At 41.5% G+C, this 21,222-nt stretch overlaps 1 protein-coding gene across 6 annotated transcripts in view; it reads left to right on the forward strand.

Moving 5' to 3' along the window:
• The window catches only part of INPP5B (inositol polyphosphate-5-phosphatase B), a 214,173-nt gene extending 193,799 nt beyond the window's left edge, over positions 1-20,374 (forward strand). For all 6 annotated transcript variants that reach the window (XM_082245358.1, XM_082245353.1, XM_082245354.1 and 3 more), the window contains 5 exons: positions 1,076-1,189; positions 3,470-3,554; positions 8,545-8,672; positions 13,585-13,696; positions 19,757-20,374. In XM_082245358.1, the coding sequence (XP_082101484.1) occupies positions 1,076-1,189; positions 3,470-3,554; positions 8,545-8,672; positions 13,585-13,696; positions 19,757-19,878 (561 nt within the window). In that variant the 3' untranslated portion in view covers positions 19,879-20,374. The remainder of the gene's footprint in view (positions 1-1,075; positions 1,190-3,469; positions 3,555-8,544; positions 8,673-13,584; positions 13,697-19,756) is intronic.
• Positions 20,375-21,222: the final 848 nt, after the last annotated feature.

Raw genomic sequence — 21,222 nt, forward strand, 5'->3', positions numbered from 1 at the left:
AAGTTGTGAGCTTGAGCCTCCATGGATCGGACTTGTTTTTCCAGCACATCCCAGGGAATGCTTGACCAGATAGAAATCTGGAGAATTTAGAGGCCAAGTCTATACCTCAAACATTTTGTTGTGTTCCTCTAACCATTCTTGAATTTATCAGATCAGGCCATCTTCTTCTATTTCTCCGTGGTCAGCATGGGCACCCTGACTGGTCTTCGGCTACACAACCTCATATGCAACACCTGACGCCAGACATTCAGACATCTTTCTATCGGAACCAGCATTGAAGTGATTGTAAAGGATCATTTATTTTTTTATTAAAATAACAAACATGTCCTACTTACCTGCTCTGTGCAATGGATTTGCACAGAGCAGCCCTGATCCTTCTCTTCTCAGGGTCCCCTACTGACGCAACTGGCTTCTCCCCCCCTGCTGAGTGCCCCCACAGCAAGCTGCTTGCTATGGGGGCACTTATGCTTGCTCGCACCCACCCCCCTGCTCCCTCATCACTGGCTGTGATTGACAGCAGTGGGAGCCAGTGAGGAGAGAGAGAGCCTCGGCTCTCTTGTGCATTGCTGGATCCAGATCGGGTTCAAGTATGTATTTAGGGGGGCTGTGGGGGGAGAAGTAAACAGAGGTTTTTTTTTTTATCTTACTGCATAGAATGCATGAAGGTAAAAAATCTTCTGCCTTTACAACCACTTTAACTTTTTAAGCAATATGAGCTACAGTAGTTTTTCTATTGGATCAAACTACATGGTTTCGGTTAGGTCCACTGCAGACCAGGAAAATCTCATATAAGCTGCAGTTATGGACTTGTTCTGACCCAGTCATTTGGCCATTACAATTTGGTGCTTGTTAAAGTCACTGAAATCCTTACACTTGCCTATTTTTTTCCTGCAATTTAAGGACAACATGCTCACTTACTGCCATATATATTCCACCCACTTTCAGGTGCCATTGTAACACGATAATCAGTGTTATTCACTTTACATGTCATTTGGTCATAATGTTTTGGCTGATGGTGTATATTAACATTAGTGAAATCATATTTTATAGTAATGTATGATTTTCCCACTTTCAGGCACATATGCCTCTTCAAATAAAGGATGAATTTGTTGGAGCAGAAAAACCATTGGATATTCCAAAAGAGCTGTGTATGATGGTTGATCATTTGTATCGGAATGCATCTAGGCAGGTAAGACTTCTCTCGTCCTCGGTTCTCATTCCAAGCAAATATTAGAAGTTTAAAATAAAGGATGTTTGGGTTGATTTTGTTCCCAGTATTTAGTGTTGATTGTGTAGGCTGTGTTAACATCCTAGTACTATGATGCTGTTTATATCCAGTGCATCATCCAGTGTATTTTCACCATTCTCTACATGCTGATTTCCCCTGGTTAGGTGAGAATTATGCAATAATTACAAGCATGTTTTGACACCAAATGGTAATAGATGTGATCATTGTAAGCCACAAAACTAGAACCTGAAGGACTCCTTGGCTCTGGGTTTAAAGAGTAGACTGCAAAGGAAAGTATTTTTGGCACCACCTGCTCCTATCAAGCTTTACTGAAAGATCAGAAAAGGCTCTGCTTTCACTAGTCTGACTTGTTCATGTGACTTTCGACAAAGTTGTATAACAATTCACAGCCCATTGATTACAGTGGCACCCGTTCCATTCTAAGCGACTTAAAGTTTCAGCAAGTTTGAAAAGGTGCCTGGACTACTTTGATGCGATTTCGATCCAGAGAGTGTCGGCTCATAGTCGCACTCTAAATTGCGCAACTTTGGAGTCGCACTGGTGGAAATTGAGCCACTGTAGCTTTGTGGAAATCTGACCTAGTTTGTAGAAGGTCTTCATTATTATTGCTGTGAGATTTTATGGTTCATTTTACATATTTACATGTTCAAAATTTGAAGAAAAGAACATTTTCGATTTGATATCAGTGAGAGGTATCCTGCAAACAAAGTTCATTCATTTCTTCTTCTTTAAAGCTCCAATACACTCTTCTTCACAACTAAGACAATGGCTGTCATTTCATGAATGTGAAGCTCTCCTAGCCGTATGCCCTGCCAACCTTCTATAAAGTTTTTTCCTTACAGTATATAAGGCGGTATTAAACACAAAAATAAAAATGCAATATATTGCAGTTTACCAATCCTTAGATGTGGTGGCTGAATTCGATTTCTTTTTTAGCCTTTTTTTTTTTATTTTGCTTGCTTTATTTCACCTGGTGATCTGACCAGTAACACACCTCCTGTCTTAAGGGCCATACACACTATAAGATTTTCTGAAGACTTTTTCCTTCAGATTTACCTTTTCTATGTAGTGCAAGGGCCTGCCAGACTGCACACAAATTCAAAGTGTTTAGGTTGGACCTCATATTATATGGTTTTGGTAAATCTAAAGGAAAAAGTCTTCAGAAAATCTTATAGTGTGTATGGCCCATTAGGCTCTATTCACACCTGAGCGTATCATTTTCAGGCGTTTTTTGCAGGTGTTTGGAGGCAGGCATTGAAATCTACCAAAAACGCTTGTAATCTGCCAAAAAAGAAGCTCATGTACTTTTTTGAGCTTCAGGTGTTTTTCTTCAGGCGACAAAACGCTCAAATGTGAACAGGGGCCATTAAAATTAATGGGATTTTGCTTGTTGGGCGTTTTTGAGACTTCAGAGATGAGCATTTTATGAGCTGAAAAACGCTCAGGTGTGAACAGGGCCTTAGGGTATCTACATTCTGGATGAAGTAGTTTTGGACACTTTTGGACATTAAGATTGTGAGTCTGAGGAGAGGGTAGTGATCAGCTTCAATTTCGTAGTCAAGTCCATCTAAATCGTCTAGTTTAACTCTATAAGCAGTTACAGCAAACTTTTTTTTTTTTTTCTTTTGGGATAAAGGTTTTAGGTATCTCCTCCGGCCTTCAAACAAGAAGCCCATACAGAGTTGTGGACTGAAAGTCAGAGGAAAAGATTAGAGAAATTGATTGTTTCTGTCTGTTATCACTTTATTAACATTTAAAGCCCAATTCCATGCAAAAAAAAAAAAAAAAAGAGTTTTCTTGCACAGGTCAACTGCTCGTTTTTATCTAGAGTTGAGGAGAAGGGAGATATACTTACATAATCCTCTGATCCTCCCAGCACAAGTCCAGTCCGGCACCCCTGCACTCCAGCAGTCTTAAGTTGTAGAGGGTTCCTGATGTCATCAAACCCAGATCACGCTCCATAGACCAGGAACAGTCTGCCGCTGGACCGTAGGGGAGTGCCATTTTCCATTGGAAAGAAGGATCAGGTGAGTATTCACTTTCTCCTCACCCCTAGACAAAACGGGCAGTTGACCCCTGCATAGGAAAACTTTTTTGTTTTTGCCTGGAGTTGGGCTTCAAACATGGCCTGTTTATTATGTTGATGACATTTTTTTCATGTGTAACTTTCAAAAATAATAATTTAAAATATATTCATAATTTTTTTTGTTAAATTTTCAGGAAGATTTGTTCCAACAGCCCGGATTAAGATCAGAATTTGAAGCCATCAGAGACTGCTTAGACACAGGATTTCCAGAATCTATTCGTATCCTTGAGATGTAGAATTTCTTCTCTAGGCAGTGTTGCTGCTGAAATGTATAGGAAATGTATAGGAAAAAATAATGCTGCACAAAAAGTTTTTTTTTTTTTTTTTTTTTAAGATACAGCAAGTGTAGCAAAACTCAGCGTGTAAAACAGCAAGAACGCACAGCAGGCAGTCCTCCTCTCTGACGTCTTGAAAGATATATAAGAAGCTTGTATGTTTATCTAACCCACTATTTTTTTTTTTATTATTACTGAAATATTACTTTTGGGTCAACTAGCACCTTTTAGGGAATCTTTACTTTGTCCCTCAACTTTTCTTCACTTCCTTGCCATCCCATTTTACTGAATGATGTGAACAGAAACCGCTTTTTGTAAGCTTTAAATCAGTCTGGTCAGTGCCGACACAGGGCTAAGGACACTCTTCCCGTCCCTATGTGATAATGCTGGTGATTGGTCAGTCAGGTAACCAACCCAGCATTATGGGAGGGAGGAGAGAATGTCACATGTTCCAGGTATTAACCAATGTGTTGTGGAGATTTCTCTTCACTTCCTGTCCCATAGCCCAACAGGAAGTAAGATGAAATCCCTGCAAATTAAGGGAATCCCTTTGGGACCCCCCAGGTAACCAGAACTAGTTTCCACATTGGAAGGTTTCCCTATCTATCACTTTTCTGGGGACAACCCAAAATGTGGAAATTTTTTTTACTTTCAATGATATGGTAAACGGGACAAATAGGCGGGACATACACAGCAATAACAATTTAACTGGTGTTCTATTCTCTCTCCACTCTATCCAAAAAAAAAAAAAAGAGAAGTTTTGCCCTTAGTTATACTTTATTGAGACAGTCACCTATTATTTAACAAAATAGAGAAGCTTGTAAATAAGCTCCAACAGGCAAATGATAACCAGCAACAGACAAACCACTTAGCCGCTCAGCAGATATGACAGCTGACTGTAACCCATTACGCCTATTTAAAAGTAGAGCAACAAGTGAACCTGTTTTTAAAGCAGCAGATACAGGCCCTGCAAGCAAGTGATGGTGCAGAGGCCAACTTCTACATCTGCTGGTTCAGAGCTCCTTGTGGAGCTCCTTGTGGAAATTACCCCTGGAGTAGGATGTTGATGCCTACCTCAGTATGTTTAAGAGGGTGGAACATGACATGCTAAGTGAGGAGTAATTTACAGACGTGTTGGCACCCTTTTTAATAGGTAGCCCCAATAGGCCTACTTTGACTCGCAACTTCAGGATGCCAAAATTTAAGTGCAGTATGTGTTTGCATTGGAATAAGAACCTGAGAAGCCTTTGAGTACCCAGATGTATGATTTTGTATGATTCTTTCCACCTTTGAAACAAGTTGTTGCACAAGGGTTGCTGTGCATGTATATGTGTGTGTGTGTGTGTGTGTGTGTGTGTGTGTGTGTGTGTGTGTGTGTATGTATGTATATATATCTATATATATCTATAAGTGTCGAACCTTTCGGTGGAGTACAGCCCACCTTTCTCAAGGTAGCCTCACACATAATATTTATATGCTTCCATATCGTCCACCTTGTTCATCTATTCAAGCCCTTTGAGTGCCTAAAATACCTGTTTCTACGTTATCTGTATCGTGTAGAGCACCAGGACATTTTCGAAGGCTGATATTGCTTTCCTTTTCCCTTTCTCTTGCTCTCTAAATATATACATATATATATATATTTATTTATATAGTTAGATTTAGCTCCAAAAGGAGAGCTGTCATCTGACTCTTTCCACACAGAAACATTGTGTGGGGCTTCTGTCCATGTCTACTCATCAACAGAAGTACCTTTCCAGAAGGTTTACCCTTGCAGGGGTTCTCTGCATAACACAGACACCAAATTAGCATTCAGCCTCTAGGTTATTTGGTCTACCTAGACGCTTAACCTGCAGACTGAACTTAACCCAGACTTCAGTATGCTCAAAGTGCCTTGAATGAAAGGCCAGACAAGCCTTGAAACACGCTTCTTGAATGTCCTTCTACTGTACACATGCTCTGCCGCTGCAGCGATCTGTCTCCTGGGGAGGTAGAATTAAAGCTGGCCATACATGGATCAAATTGAGTCCCAGCTGAACCGGCTGAGATTCTAACCATGTATGGGCAGTCTGATTGTACCCAAGTTGATAGATCGATTAACTTGGGAGCAAGCAGCCTGTAGGATTGTACATGCTTTTATTGCTAGTGGCTATTATAGCCACTAGCAGTAATCACTGTGTTCTCCCAGTGGGGATGGCTACCCCCGCCACCCGAGGTAACCCCAACCCATGGTTGCAGGAAAGAAAGCTGCTCTATCTATAGCTGGCTTAAGTAATATTTTCTTTTGTGGGCAACACCTATCTGTGTCCATCGAGCCAGGGACCCTTTCACTGCTGAAACAGGCATTATCCAAATCGTTACACAATGACAGATCACCAATCAGGGTCGGCACCACCATAAGGCTGGAAAGAGGGGAATCCGCGCTTGTGGACAATTAGCAGAGGCTGCAGCCTACCTCAAAATATGGCCCGGGGGCTATATCAAAGTATGTAAGTATTACCTCACCATACCTACACCACCATAAGGCTGCCCAGGAAACCGCCTGAGGATACCAATGTGGGACGGCACATCCCATACCCCCATGGATTAGCCGGGATCTTGCTTGCCCATGAATCCAGGCTGAATCCTGCTGGAGTAGTGACTTGCCATGCAGGGGTGCGCTAGAGTGCAAACACCTGTTCCGCAGCTTGTGTGGAGTGTTTGGTGTCCCGCAGCTCTTTATGGCATCTTACCTCTCTCCACGCTGGCTGCTGCCTTTTACACTGACACAAGGCAGACAGTGCAGAACGGACTGAAGCCACAGCCTCCTCCTCCTCCTGTACACAGACAAGAGAAGCCGGTGTGGAGAACACACCGATGTGCAGTATGTGCCGTTCTGATCTGAGGTCTGTGATTATTACACTATAGATGACACTTGTGGGGGGGGCAGGGACACGAGGAGTGTGGGGGGGGGGCTGAATGAAAATGAATACTTGCAGTAATTTGGGGGGGAGTAAAAGGGTACAGTATAAGCAGGGGGGCATTTTGGGAGAAGAGAGGACTTGTGCTGGAAGGGGAGTTGTATATGAAACCTGACCACCCCCCCAGCACCACCTCCAAATCCAAAAAGATGCTGGCAATCTGGGCACCTCGCTAGAGACAGGGCCATCTTACCGAATGGGCATGCATTAGTCCCGATTCCCGTGTGCATCCCGCCACCGAACTTAGCAGGTGGCAATGCCTGTCGGCCCTGCGCTGCTGTTAAGCCACTTGGGCTGTGGAGGGGGAGCCCACAACTGCAGAAATGCCTGTCTGCCTCCACGGGAACAGGCACACACAGGACAGTCGAGTCTGACTCCCGTCCGTGTGTGTGTTCCCTGGACCCAGCTGCCCAACTTGGAAACTGTCATTAGCCTGGCACTGATGTACCAATAAATATCGCCATATCGATAATTTTCATTTTTATTCTCGTGGGTGATTGTGTAGGGGGGGCCCCAGTGCACTGCATTGCCCAGGGTCCTTTAACGCTCTTAAGATGGCACTGGCTAGAGATATGGGATAATCGCCCCAGGTTCTCACACTAGTTCCCCCCCCTGTCAAGCAAGTTAAGGGAGCCAGGCGCATAACTGTTTTCATCACTGGGCTCCAGGACTCAGGGCCAGTTCATACAATGAATCACACAGGAACACACTGTGCGTTCCTGTACGATTCACATGCACTCCAGGTGCAATGCAATTTCAGCCTTTTCATTTGAATGGGCTGAAATTGTGCCAGGCTGCACCAAGAGTTAGAAGACACACAGGAACCGGATTGCATGGTACAAAGGTACCATACAATCCAATGCAGGTAAACACATATTTGCGACCTGTGTTTGTGGTGTCCATTGAATTAACATTGATACCCACTGCAGATTGCAACAGCAGTGCATTTTGAATATGGTTTAAGAAATGAGAAATGCACATGGAATAAGTGTTTCCCGTACTGTGTACTGGTGTGACCTGGCCCTTATTGTCTGGATATGCGGGCTTTTGTTCTTATATCAGAAAGGTCTCACAAAAAGCAAGACAGTTAGGAAGTATTGTTGATTGATTTGTATTAGAAGGAGAGATAATTTGTGTATGGGGGGGAGGTATGATACTGGGAGAATTCATGACAGAACTGTGCAGCAGACTTGTGCTAGCATGGGGGACTCGGGGCAAAGAGTATTTGTGCTGGGAAGGATGGGGGGGGGGGGGGCATTGACCCAGGATGGGGGGGGGGGAGGTGGTTGTGCTGGAACGGAGGACTTGGGGTAGAGGATCTGTGTTAGAAGTGGGGAGAGGAGAGCGGGATTTGCCAAAATGCACCTTCGCCTGTGTAGATAAAAATCCTTGCATTGGCCCTGTCACCCATGTGTCACAATACAGTATATATACATAGACAGAGACATATGCATGTGAAAAATTATAGATGTATGCCTTTATCAACAGTCCTTTAAATATGCTTAGACAATGATTAAAATAATAATGATAATGGTATCAGTATCAGATTGTGCATAACCAGTTACTAAAGCCAAGTGATTTTCTTTTACGTAAATGTTGGACTAATGTGTGGGTCTGTATATGAGCTGGGAGCCAGATGTGATATAATTAGTAAAGCATCTCTATTATTTGAAATGGAAAAGCTTAGCTTCTGAGTCTGGCCATACTACAGGCTCAAGCTAAACTGCTGATCAAGATTTTCTGATCAAGATCATTTGCATTTATTTATGTTATACATAGTTTAAAATTACCTCCACTTTTAGTAAGGATCTTTTTTCTGTGACTAGAGAACCTTTAAAAAAATATATATATGAAGCATATACAGTATGTGCTAAACTAAAAAGGTGCCCCTGTACTCTTGGAATGGGCCGATGTTTTTGCTTTATCAGCATTGTATCCTAGCAAAATGCTCTTTTTCCTTAACTTACTGCAAAGCTGGAAGCAACCATTCTGTTGTTGAGGCCTTATTGCTCTACTTGGAGGGTCTTCCTGAGCCTGTGGTCTGTTATCATTTGTATAACATCTGTCTGCAGTGTACTGAAGATTATAGCCGAAGTAAAGAGGTAAATTGTATAGATTTCTTTTTAATATTTAATATTTTGGTACTAAATTGTAGAATGTTTTTATGTAGGATAATATGGAGTTTACTAGAAGCATGAAAAATGTCATGTATGTTTTTTTTTTATTTAAGAGGCTTTGAAAACCAGTTCAGCTCTCGCACCTGTACACCTCCTATGGGCCAGAGCAATTTTACATTTCTGCTTTGAGCCTGTTTATTTTTTTTTTATTTAATATGTTTTTATTGATTTATATATACAGGTTATACAGGCATAAACAAGACAAAAGAAAAGAAAAGAAAAGGAGAGTCTCCCCAGGCTGTATACATTTTGGCGATCCCTACACATCATAACTAAAACAAATGCACAAACATACGCTTTAATATATCTACAGGAATCAGTATTTCTGGGATTATTAAGCATTTTTGTCTAATTTTGTTTAAGCGGGGGCTCTCCAATAAAAGGAGAAGAGAGAGAAAAGGGAAAAGAAAAAAAAAATAGAAAAAAGAGAGCTGGGGAAGAAGAAAAAAAAAAGGAAAAGGGGAACCCTTGGTGTTTCACCAGTCTTGACGTTCTAACCTATAGAGGCCTCAACCATATATAAGGCGTATGTTTTAGTGTGGGTAAATGTTAACCAACAAGACCAAATCTTACGTGCCAGAGATGCCTGACCACGAAGATCCAATGTCATGTCTTCTAGGTAATAAATACGGTCAACTGCCCGCAACCATTGAGATATCGAGGGGACTGTAGACTGTTTCCAGTATTTTGGGATTAATGCTTTGGCTGCATTTAAGAGATGAGGGGTAATAGATTTTCGATACTGGGCCAGAGGGAGTTTAGTGTCATGGAATAAAGCAGACAACGGATCTCTGGCAATAGGTAAACCCTGAATTTCTTCAATTAAAGATAGTACATTAGTCCAATAGGGTCGGATTTCTGGACAGAACCACCATATATGTGCGTGCGTAGCTCTAAGCCCACATCCTCTCCAACAGTCAGCCGAAAGAGATGGTGTCATCCTCTGTAGCTTGACGGGGGAGTAGTGCCATCTAGTGAGAAACTTATAATTAGCTTCTGCTGTCCGCACCGATGTTCCTGAACTATGAGACATTTGAAGAATAACCTTCTCCTGTGTCGGCGAAAAAGTACATTTAAGATCTTGTTGCCACTGTTTCAAAAAATGTGGGGTGGAGTTGGGGCTTAATGCGTCCAATGCCTTATAAAACTTTGATAATAAACCTTTCCCTGATTCAGGGCGTGCTAGAATTTGTTCAATCGGGTTCAAGGAGTGTATATTACGTAAGGGGTAGGGTAGTTTTTTCACAAATTGCTGAAGTTGGTGGTATTTCCAACAATCCATAAATGTCTTTGGTGAGGCCTGACATATTTTAGAGAATGGGAGTATTCCTTCCATCCCCGTTATATGATGCAACAGCGTAGCATTGGCCTGTGGTAACCACTGGGAAAAAGAGTGATCTTTATAACCAGGCGGAAAAAGGCTATGGCCTAAAATCGGCATAAGTGGTGAGTTGTATGGAATTTTATAGAGCCTATGAAGCCGATCCCAGACACGGAAAACCGAACTGGTTAGAGGCGAAATAGTGTCAGCCAGATTTCTAGTCTCCAAAGTTGATATATAATGATGTATTTGCCAGCTTCTGCTCCAGCTGAACCCAGAGCTTTTCCTCTGTATAAAATTTCCAATCGGCTATCCGAACCAGGGAGACGGCATTCAGATATCTCCCAAAATCCGGTACCGCCAACCCCCCCCGGCTTTTGCCCCGCGAAAGTAGCGAGAGCGCAAGCCGAGATGTGAGCGGCGCCAAACATATGCTCTAACCAAGGAATTTAAGGTCCTCACCAAGTTGACAGGTATATTAAACGGAAGCATTTGAAACATGAAGAGCACCCTGGGCAGCACATTCATCTTGACAACATTCACCCTCCCTATCCAGGAGGTTGCTAAATGATGCCAATTTGCAAAGTTAGCTCTAATTGTGTTAAGTAAAGGAATATAATTTACCCGTGCTAGATCCTCCACCTGGGCTGTAATATGTACCCCTAGGTATTTAAGGGAATAAGATTGCCATATAAAGGGAAATGCTGGACTGATGTTATGTGCCATTGCCGGGGCAATTGTAACGTTTAAAATTTCCGACTTCGTTAGGTTGATTTTAAAGTAAGACAAAGCACTATATCTATCAAATTCAGAAAGAAGGTTAGGCAGGGATATCATGGGTTGTTGTACATAAAAAAGAACATCGTCCGCATAAGCCGCGTATTTATGTGACTTAGACCCGACCGTGATACCGTGAATCGAGGGGTTTGCTTGAATTCTAGCCAGAAAAGGTTCCAAGGATAAAACAAAAAGTATAGGGGAGAGCGGACAGCCTTGTCTGGTCCCATTAGAAAGCTTAATTGATTCGCTAAGGATACCATTAACCTTAATCTGAGCAGTAGGGGATTTATATAACGCATTAATCAAACGACACAGGCGGGGGCCTAGACCAAACGCTTGTAATGTCGCCATCATGAACTCCCAGTCCACCCTGTCGAACGCTTTTTCAGCATCCGTAGAAAGCAACAGGGTGGGCTGGGAGTGCCGGCGAACAAAGGATAAAAGTGAAATTGTGCGTGACACATTGTCCCTCACCTCACAACCAGGGACTAAACCAGTTTGACTGTTAGCGATACTAGCGGGTAAGAAGGGGAGCAATCTGTTGGCGATTACCTTGGCATATAGTTTAACATCGACGTTTAACAAAGAAATGGGACGAAAACTAGAACATAAAGAGGGGTCTTTACCCTCTTTCGGGATTAACGTCACATATGCATGTAAAGTCTCCGGACGCAAGGAAGAGTCTTCCAGAATAGTGTTAGCATAGGAGGCCAAGTGAGGGAGCAGAATTTCAGTGTATTGTTTATAGTAAAAGGCCGAAAAGCCATCAGGGCCAGGGGCCTTTCCCGTTGGGGTAGAGATTAAAGCAGCTCGGAGTTCTTCCACCGAAATTTCTTCCTCCAAAGAATTAACTTTCTCTGGTGGAATGGAGGAGAGATTGGCACTGGCAAGATATTCTAACATCAATGATCTACGCTTTTCTGGATCCAAGATAGCCTTCGGAACAGAATAAATATTTAAATAAAATTTGTGAAATTCGGCCGCGATAGAGGTGGATTTGTGCGCCAAAGAGTCATCATGTCGCTTAATTTTAGAAATGTAAGAGGCTACTTTTTGTTGTTGCAAAGACCGTGCCAGGTATATCCTTTGGGACACCTTGCGGTATATGGCCTTGTTTTGATTATGAAATAGGGCCTTAAGATCCTCCCGTTTTTTAGTCAGTAACTGTAAGGTAGAAGCAGCAAGGGAGGCCTTATGAGAACGTTCAAGAACCTGTATTTCAGCAACCAGAGCTCTTTGACATGATACGCGCTCTTTCTTCTTCCTTGCTCCTAATACTATAAGTTTACCCCTAATATAGGCCTTATGGGCCTCCCAGCGAATAGCACTATTGACCTCCGAGCTTTGAGCCTGTTTATTCTGCAACAATCATTACTTATCATAAAAAAGTAATTCATACACCCCTTTTATAAGACAAAACAATGCTTTCTTTTGGTGATTTTGTCTTGCAAAAATAATTAAATTTTTTATGCAATCCATAGACCTAAAATGTAAAAAAAAAAAAAAACACACTTTTTTCCTACTTTGACCTGTGTTTACAAAAATGAGTGTTTCTGTAGATAAAAGTATAAATGTCATTCTATATTTTGTCTGGTTTCTTTCCAACAAATATATCTGTATTGCTTACTTATATTGGTCCAGCTTGGCATATCTCATACCCGATGGGCCACTGTGATAGCTGACAATCATTATAGTAGTCAGGGTTGCTATAGTGATGACAGCGATCTTGGGCTTTGTGTGAGTGGCTTCCTCTCAGCACCACCGTCATTTATAAAACATCTTGTAATTTTTTAATTAATACAAGGTGTTCTGTGATTGGGCAAGCTGGAGAGGGGTCATAGAGAGAACTCCTTGTATTTATTGAAAAATACAATAAATAAAGAGGGGAGATGATTTGTGCTGGAGGGGGGGGGGGTGTTCTGGGAGGGGGATAGAGCATTTGTACTGAGAGGGGGGAAAGGGTACAAATTAGTGCTGGATTTTATTTTTTGGAGGGAACAGGGTGGGGATTTTTGCTGAAAGGATAAAGGCATTCTATGAATGGTGGAGGTGTCAAGTGAGCAAGCCTCTATGTTCTATGTGGAAAGGGGAAGCCGCTTGAACAGAACCCAAGCAGGACCCAGTGCCAACCGCTACAGTTTTTTTTTTTTTTAACAAGTAAATTACAGTGATTTTTAGCTTCTTGAGATGTCCATCAGTTATGAGTGTCAAGCTGGACCAATGCAAGTATTCTATACAGAGAATTCCTGGAGTTTAGCTTTAACTGACGTCAAAGGCCGATCAAAGCTTATCCCTTAAATCGTCAGATTTATGAAACAGTAAATACAAAAATCTAAACAATATTTTGTATTTGTCCCACGTCTGAGCAATGTTAAGTCACTGTCCATTTTTTGACAGCAGCTGCTGAATTTACACAGAAACTTCCGGCTGCTATTTTTACAGCTTGGAATTGCACCTAAATGCTAAGGGGGATGGGGCACAGTACAAACAAGCTTGTTTTTGGGTGTATGTTGAATACCCAATGCCCACAACTAGTTAAAGTGGATTAATCAGTAACTACAAATTTGCATGAAAAAAAATCAACTATAATATACAGCTAAATGATTGTAAAAATACCATGCCAGGGCAAAGAGGTGCATTCTAGGAGAATAATGACATCTGTTTTCTGTAGGCAGAAGAAGCATTTCCTCAGGCTGTGACCAGATATATATAATATCATGACTTTTTTCTTCATAGGTTATTTCCCAGTTACCACTGCACCACAAAAATGTCTTCAACTATCTGATTTCTTTCTTACGAGAGCTGCTGAGCAACTCATTACAGAACCATCTAGATATTAACATTTTAGGTAAGATGCTAATTGTCAGTGTTATGTTTTGTATGTTTCAGTATAGTCCAAAGGAAAAGCCACACATCTATTATGTCTTCATAGGCAAAACTTTAATCAACCAACAACTTTCTGCACATGGTCCCACCCTCAGGACCACTTCTTACTGATAAAAACATAATTGATGTGTGGTATTTCCTTTGCTATGGGTGAAGGATTGACATTCCAAGCCAGCACCTGATTCCAGTATATGAGGGCAGTGCTTGGAGGTTTTAAACTGTGTACTTTTCTTCGACCCTACAAACCATAAAGCTGAATTCTAGATATGGCAATTTGTGTCTTGTTACATTGGACCAGCTTGGAACAGTGTATTTATCTTTGTGCCCTACCTGTAGGATTCCTGCAGATACTGGAAATCACTGTAGTAGGCACAACTATTAACCAGTTCTGGACCGAAAGATTTTCCCCCTTTTATGACCAGGCCATTTTTTGCGATTCGGCACTGTTACTTTAACTGACAATTGCACGGTCGCGCAAAGCTGTACCCAAATAAAATTGATGTCCTTTTTTTCCCACAAATAGAGCTTTCTTTTGGTGGTATTTGATCACCTCTGAGATTTTTTATTTTTTGCGCTATAAACAAAAAAAGAGCAACAATTCTGAAAACAATTCCATATATATATATATATATATATATATATATATATATATATATATATATATAATATATATTTCACTTTCGGCTATATAACATTCCCAATAAAAAAAATAAAAAAAAATGTTTTCGTCATTTTTGGCCAATTTGCATTTTGCCACATATTTTTGGTAAAGAAAATCCTAATAAGTGTATTTTGATTGGTTTGCACAAACATTCACACCTACAAACTGGGGGAAAGATGTATGTCATTTTTATTTATTTATTTATTTTATTTTACTAGTAATGGTGGTGATCTGCGATTTTTAGCGGGACTGCGACATTGCTGCAGACAGATCGGACCCCTAACTGACATTTTTGACACTTTTGGGGTAACAAGTGACATTACTACAGTAATCAGTGCTAAAAATATGCACTGTTACTGTAATAATGACACTGCCAGGGAAGGGGTTAACACCAGGGGTAATCAAAGGGTTAAATGTGTACCTAGGGGGTGATTCTAACTGTGTGGGGGCCAGACATGGTGGATGTAAACAAGGGTCCTGTGTTCCAAAATAACAGGAACACAGGAGCCCTTTTTCAATCAGTGACAGATGAGCGGAGTGCCCTGTTTATGACGGCACATCGCCTTCAAGGCTAGAGAGTGGGCACGTGCCTGAGACATACGTCGGCCTGTGCAGGAGAGCCAGCCTGCCGCAGTATATCTGCGGCGGCTGGTCTTTAGGTGGTTAACCTATGGAAGGATTGCAGGGCCGTTTGAAGGAATTTGGGGGCCCCAAGCAGAATGGACATGGAGGCCCCCCGACCCCCCGCACACACGCAAAGCCTACAGGAACCACAGCATAGCCATACAGTTTAAGTATCTATATATATATATATATATATATATATATATTTACATATATGATATAGATAGATAGATATAGATATAATAAAGAAAGAAAGGAGAGAGAGAGAGAGAGAGGAGGGGGACAGATAAACAAAAAGAGACGTAGGAAGACTAAGATTAGAAGGGAGATAGGAAAAAAAAAGAGAGAAGTTTTCAGACCTGTCAGCACTTGGCAGATGTAGAAGCAGAGGGTCCTAGCAGCTACTCACCCTGATGCTATCTGCTCCTCACTCATCCACACTGGCTGCAGGAATTGTAATTGCATTTAGAGCCCTGCTATCTGTATACAGTAGGAGCTGTCAGTCTGCACTGTCCATGGGCTGGTCCATACTCTGCATAAAGTCTAGCTGGTAGGCCAGGGATCTCTCTTGTGTCTGCAGATCTTATCAGACTTTTTACAAACCTGTTGAGGCAGAGAGGGGCCCCTTGAGGGAGATCCCGATAACAGTGTCATTTCACTTTACTGCATTGACGATCAAAGGGGCGCTCACAGCCTTACACAGTGTCCTTGCATTTATTCCTAACCAGTCGTTGTCTTGGGGCCCCAGGCCAGCTCGGGGCCCCAAGCAATTGCTTGGTTTGCCTGCCTTGTAGCAACGGGCCTGAAGGATTGGACACTGGCAAACATAAAAGTTGTAAACCAGCCCCAGGATAACCCCTCTTTTACCCAGTAGGCCTTGGTTTTTTGCTAGTGTCCTAGAAGGATGGACACCTTTTCTGCAGCTGTTTGTTGCCATTCAGTGCAGAGAAAGCACAATCCTGCTGCTGCACGTACTTTGCAAGGTCCTAGTTTGAACTCCAGTCTCTGGTCTGTTCATACTGTTGAACTGGTCACCTATTGCTGTCCAATCCTCATCAGCAATAGCAAGCTGAGTTTGAGTACCTAAAGCCTTGCCTTGCACTCTGGGCCTAGTGTCATACCTCTACATGGGCACAATATGTATTCACAAAGACACAAATAGACACTCCTGCTAGTATAGGTGACCCCAGTTTATACTTTCCTGGGGCCTGGGGGCATTTACTGGGTATCCTGCCAGGGAATGGATATCTGGAATCTGATGACCCTATAGTTTATAGGATCTGCATCATCAGAGCCTCCTTTTTACCTCCACTGGGTGAGTTTGAGTCTCTTTACCTGTTATCAGGGGCCTCTACATCAACTTCGCAGGAGATGACGCTGGGGTGAACTTACAGCTTGTATGCTTTACATGCATGAGAAATTCAGTGAATTGGACTACAGAGTCTGTCTCTGGCCTTCCCAAAGCCTTAGAACAGGCTGAGCCACCAGTCTCTGTGATTATCTCTGACTCATATTCAGAGTCCCAATAGTCTGTCTCTGAAGAGACTATTTTTAAGGCACTGCATTCTCAGAGATGTTTTACACCTTGTCAATGGAGTGTGCACATGCGATTTTCATGTGGCAGTGTTTTAAAAAAAAGGTGCTGGGACCTTTTTCCAGCAAAAAACACAGGGACACCAGCCCATTCAAATGGACAGGCTGCCGTGCCCGCGTACCCGTTGCACTCAGAACTGCATAACCAGGGCTAAAATTTTCACATTGGACTGATACTGTTGGTACTGCTTGATAAAAACTGAAGCATGCTAGGTAGAGGAGGGGTTATCCTAAGGCTGGCTTATGACTTTTCAGTTGTCAGTGTCCACTCCTCCTGTATAGACTGACTGTATCTGAATTCCTGTGTCCAAGACAAAATAATAATAAAAAAAAAAACCCTATTATTCATTTAGAAAATATGAATGTGCAGTACATTTATTTGGTGTGTGTTTTACTTAAACATATTTGCTAAGCATAATAAGGAGGATGCATTTACAGTGCAAACTCAATAAATCTTTCACCAGGCACTAACCATGTTGTGAAATCCTCCAAATAAAGTGTTCCAGCTGGGAATTTAAAAAAGTTATTGAATTGCTACATTTTGCTGTAAATCTAAGGCTCCATTCACACCTGGGCATTTTTGAGTGTTTTTCAGCTCCAAAAACGCTCAAAAAAAACCATTCCAAAACGCTCAACAAGTAAAACCCCATTCATTTAAATGGCCCCTGTTCACATCTGAGCGTTTTGCAAAACGCCTGTAGCTGAAAAAAGTACATGAGCTTCTTTTTGGGCTGATTACCAGCGTTTTTGATAGATGTCAATGCCTGCCTCCAAAAACGCCTGAAAATCGTGGTAAAACGCTACACTCAAGTGTGAATGCAGCCTTAGAGCTGCCATCTTTTACTTTATGTTGGATATCCGCAGATCTTTTTTATTTCCTACACAGTTGATTTTATCTGAAATATATCAGGGAACAGAATAATTGTGTGAGGTGCTTTTATAGAAATGGTCAGTAAATAAAACTCCTGCTTATTAGTACCCTGAACAAAATGAAATCAGTAGGTCCTTTACGCAGTATTCACCTACATTGTATTATTTGATAGTTTTCATTTTGGTTTTCTGTTTTGGTATGTGTTTTTTAATTCATTTTACATTTCCCAACATCTATTTTTTTACACATTTAAAGTGGTTGTATACCCTTACATATACCCATTAAAGTGAGCTGAAACAAATCCTCCTACCTAAGTTTATGTTTATCTGCAGTCTTCTCTCCTCTACAACTGTTCAAAGTCCAGGAGTTAAAAAAGCTTATATGAGCGGTCAAAAAATAAGGGGACGGGAGCAGTCAGAAAAAAAGGGGACGGGAGCAGTCAGAAAAAAAGGGGACGGGAGCAGTCAGAAAAAAAGGGGACGGGAGCAGTCAGAAAAAAAGGGGACGGGAGCAGTCAGAAAAAAAGGGGACGAAAGCGGTCAGAAAAAAGGATGGAGAGCTGAAGTCACACTCTGCAGAGCTTAGTGAGGCGAGCTCTGAGAGCTGATTGGAGGGAAGGGACATCTCCCCCTTCACACAGCACACAGGAACAGAGCTGAGGCTGTAAATCAACCGTGGGTCCCTCCCCTGTCACCATTTCTTCCTTGGTGTCGGGAAACCTTGTCAGAAGTGATTCATGCTGATAGCAGGGGAATTAAACCACAGATAGAAATGATACAAGTACACACTGTAGGGGGATATGCTTTGTTCATATTTCATGTCAGAGGTTTACAACCACTTGAAATAATTCCAAAGCAGATGTTAGCATGAGCATCATAATATCTGTCAATTATGGAGTCAGGGACCAGAGACCACAAACCAGTATAATACAATGTAATAGATTTGTATACAATTTATTATTTTGTAGTGCATTTGCCCCTGTAGTGGCATTTTTATGTTGTTTTGGGCTGTCCATGGTTATTAGTAACACTTGCATATATAATACATTTAGACCCCGTTCACACTGGGGCAACGCTACTTACCGGGGCGACCTCACAGGTCGCGGTGCGCAGCTCGCACCGCGACCTCGGAGCGGCCAGCACGGACTTCATATCATTGAAGTCAATGCAGGTCGCCCCAAAGAAGCTCCGGACCCTTTTTCTAAGTCGGAGCGACTTGTGTCGCTCCTATTAGAACGGGTCCACAGCTACTCTATGGCAGGCGACCTACGGCGACTTGTCAGGCGACCAGGTCGCCTGACAGGTCGCCCCAGTGTGAACGGAGTCTCAGGTCCCAGAACGTCATTATTTTGGTCCCAGAATGTCAATATTTTACTTGTTGTATGCAAATGTTTTGCAACGATGAAATGATCTGGGGAAAGTTAGAATCGGTACTCTTTCACACTTGTTTCAACATTTTTTTAGATTTTGAAGGCCCAAAAAATGTTGATGTGACCTGACTATTGCACTTTTTATAGATCTACAGTTCTGTACAAGATTTACCCCCCCCCCCCCCCAAGTTGTAGCTAGATAGTCAGAACCCCCACCTCCTAAGCTCTGATACAGCTTTTTTTCTGTAAAGAATCCAGTGACACCCCAATTCTGCCTCCTTTCTACGCATTCTACTTTATTTGCATTAGGAGTTTTTCTCTTCCTTTTATCTGCCAGTCTGAATCAGGGAGTTCACACGCTGATCAAAATCCAGCAGGGACTGGCCAAGTTTCTATCAGTTTATGGCCAGGTTAGGTAGATATTTTGGATAATTTTCCATCGTGTAGCAGCTGCAGCCACTGAGCAAGTTACTCTGACAGCCACATGTGCCGCTGTCAGAATACAATACTACATGGGTGAACTGCTCCATCCACACAAACAAGGTGGGGGGAGGAATCCACCCACGGAGACATTGTATTCTGACAGTGGCACATGCTGCTGTCAGAATAAAATGGGCAGCGGCTGCAGCTGATTGCTGCAGCTACTGATCAATGGGAAATGAGTAGGTAAAAATGGAAAATGATCAGGTAAAAATAATGAAGGGTTATGTGGTAGAATGGAAGGTAGTGTCCCTCATAGTTTGGTTTTATCTTTCTCCGTTGCAGCCCCAGTTCTTATGTATACGGCAGCACTGCTACTCAGTACAAGGATAGTGCATTAGAAAAAGCCTAGTTGTCAGTTATTTGTGTGGGTACTACCTTGTGCTATGATATCCAAGGTTTGATTTCTCTTTCTTGTTCACAGCAAGTATATTTGGGAATCTTTTATTGCGACCTCATCCCAACCAACCTAAAGCCAGCAACTTAGAGAAGAGGAAATGCCAGGAGTTTGTTCAACAGTTTCTCATGCACAGCGAGGATCCCTAAATTGCCTGTCTTGTTTGGGCATCAGCAGACTGTCAGACGTGCCTAGGTTTTGTACCATTCCTGATGGTTTACATCTTGATGAGTTGAACCATCATTCATTTTTACAGCTATAAGTGTAAAAAACACACTTTTTTTTTTCTATAAATGAGAAAAGATTTATTAATCTTTTGACCAATGCCACTTCTGCCTTAAATGTACTTTGTTACCCTTTTAATGGCCTTTAATGTGGTTTATTATAATGTCTCACAGCACCATGATGATCCAAAATTGTAACTTAACCAAAACTTTTTGAATTGAGTAGAGAACCTGATTAGTTTAGGTTTTATTGCTGTCTGAGTACTCTTACTTTCCACGTGCCAACAAACAGAGGTACATACGGCAATAAAAAGCTAACAAAGGTTCCAATCTTTCCCTACTCTACTCAATTTTTATACTGCTGTCTCTGTCCCTCTTCAAGATTTAGCCTCATTTTCTTTCCTGGTAACATGTTGTCACTGGAACAGGAACCGAGGGATAATCTCCCCAACGGGGGCCACAGAGAACATTAAAAACATGCCAGAAGTTCTAAGCTTCCCCTTTAAATCCAAGAATGAAGAACGTTTGTTTTTCCTGGAGACAAACTTCAACATCTTTCCATTTCCTGGAAATGTAATCACACATAGGCCAATTTCTCATTGTTTGTTATTTATGCTGGATATAACTGACTGAATGCTGTCCAGTGCATAGATAATATATTTTTGTCTCGATCATTGTTACTGTAAACTTTATGTATAAAGTCAGCTATTGTATTTTTTTTCTATTTTTAAGAAATTTTAAACTGCTGTGTCTAAGTTTAAAAAAAATGTGCATATATTTTCTACTTTGTACTTATTCTCCGGAGATATGAGTTTTTTTTAAACTAATATTTAATATTTTGTATTATTGCAAACGAATAAATATATTTTAAATACATTTGGGGTTAGCTATAGACACTAATAAAAAAACATCAAAGCCTTTTTTTGTTTTGTGTGCATTCTATGTCAGGCAAATACAATAATGTTAATGTCTGCATGCCTTCATGTCTTTTACTGAACTTGTTCTGAACTCAAATCAAATGGCTCAAAAAAAAAAAAAAAAAAAACCTATGTATTTTTTGGTAATACTTCCTAACAAAACAGATTTTGACTTGGGTTTGTAAAGGTTACTTTTCAAAAGTAATTCTCAGGATAGCTGCTGATGTGCAACTTCTATAACATTTAAAATATGTTATGAATCTTCTACTGTATGTACTCAACTCAAGCTTCATTTCCACCTCTACATTTTTGTGATAGGTCGATTGTCCGTGCAGCGGCAATATTAGTAAGT

The sequence above is a fragment of the Pelophylax lessonae genome (genome assembly GCF_965119305.1).
Source record: "Pelophylax lessonae genome assembly, chromosome: 2".
NCBI classification, from domain to species: Eukaryota; Metazoa; Chordata; class Amphibia; order Anura; family Ranidae; genus Pelophylax; species Pelophylax lessonae.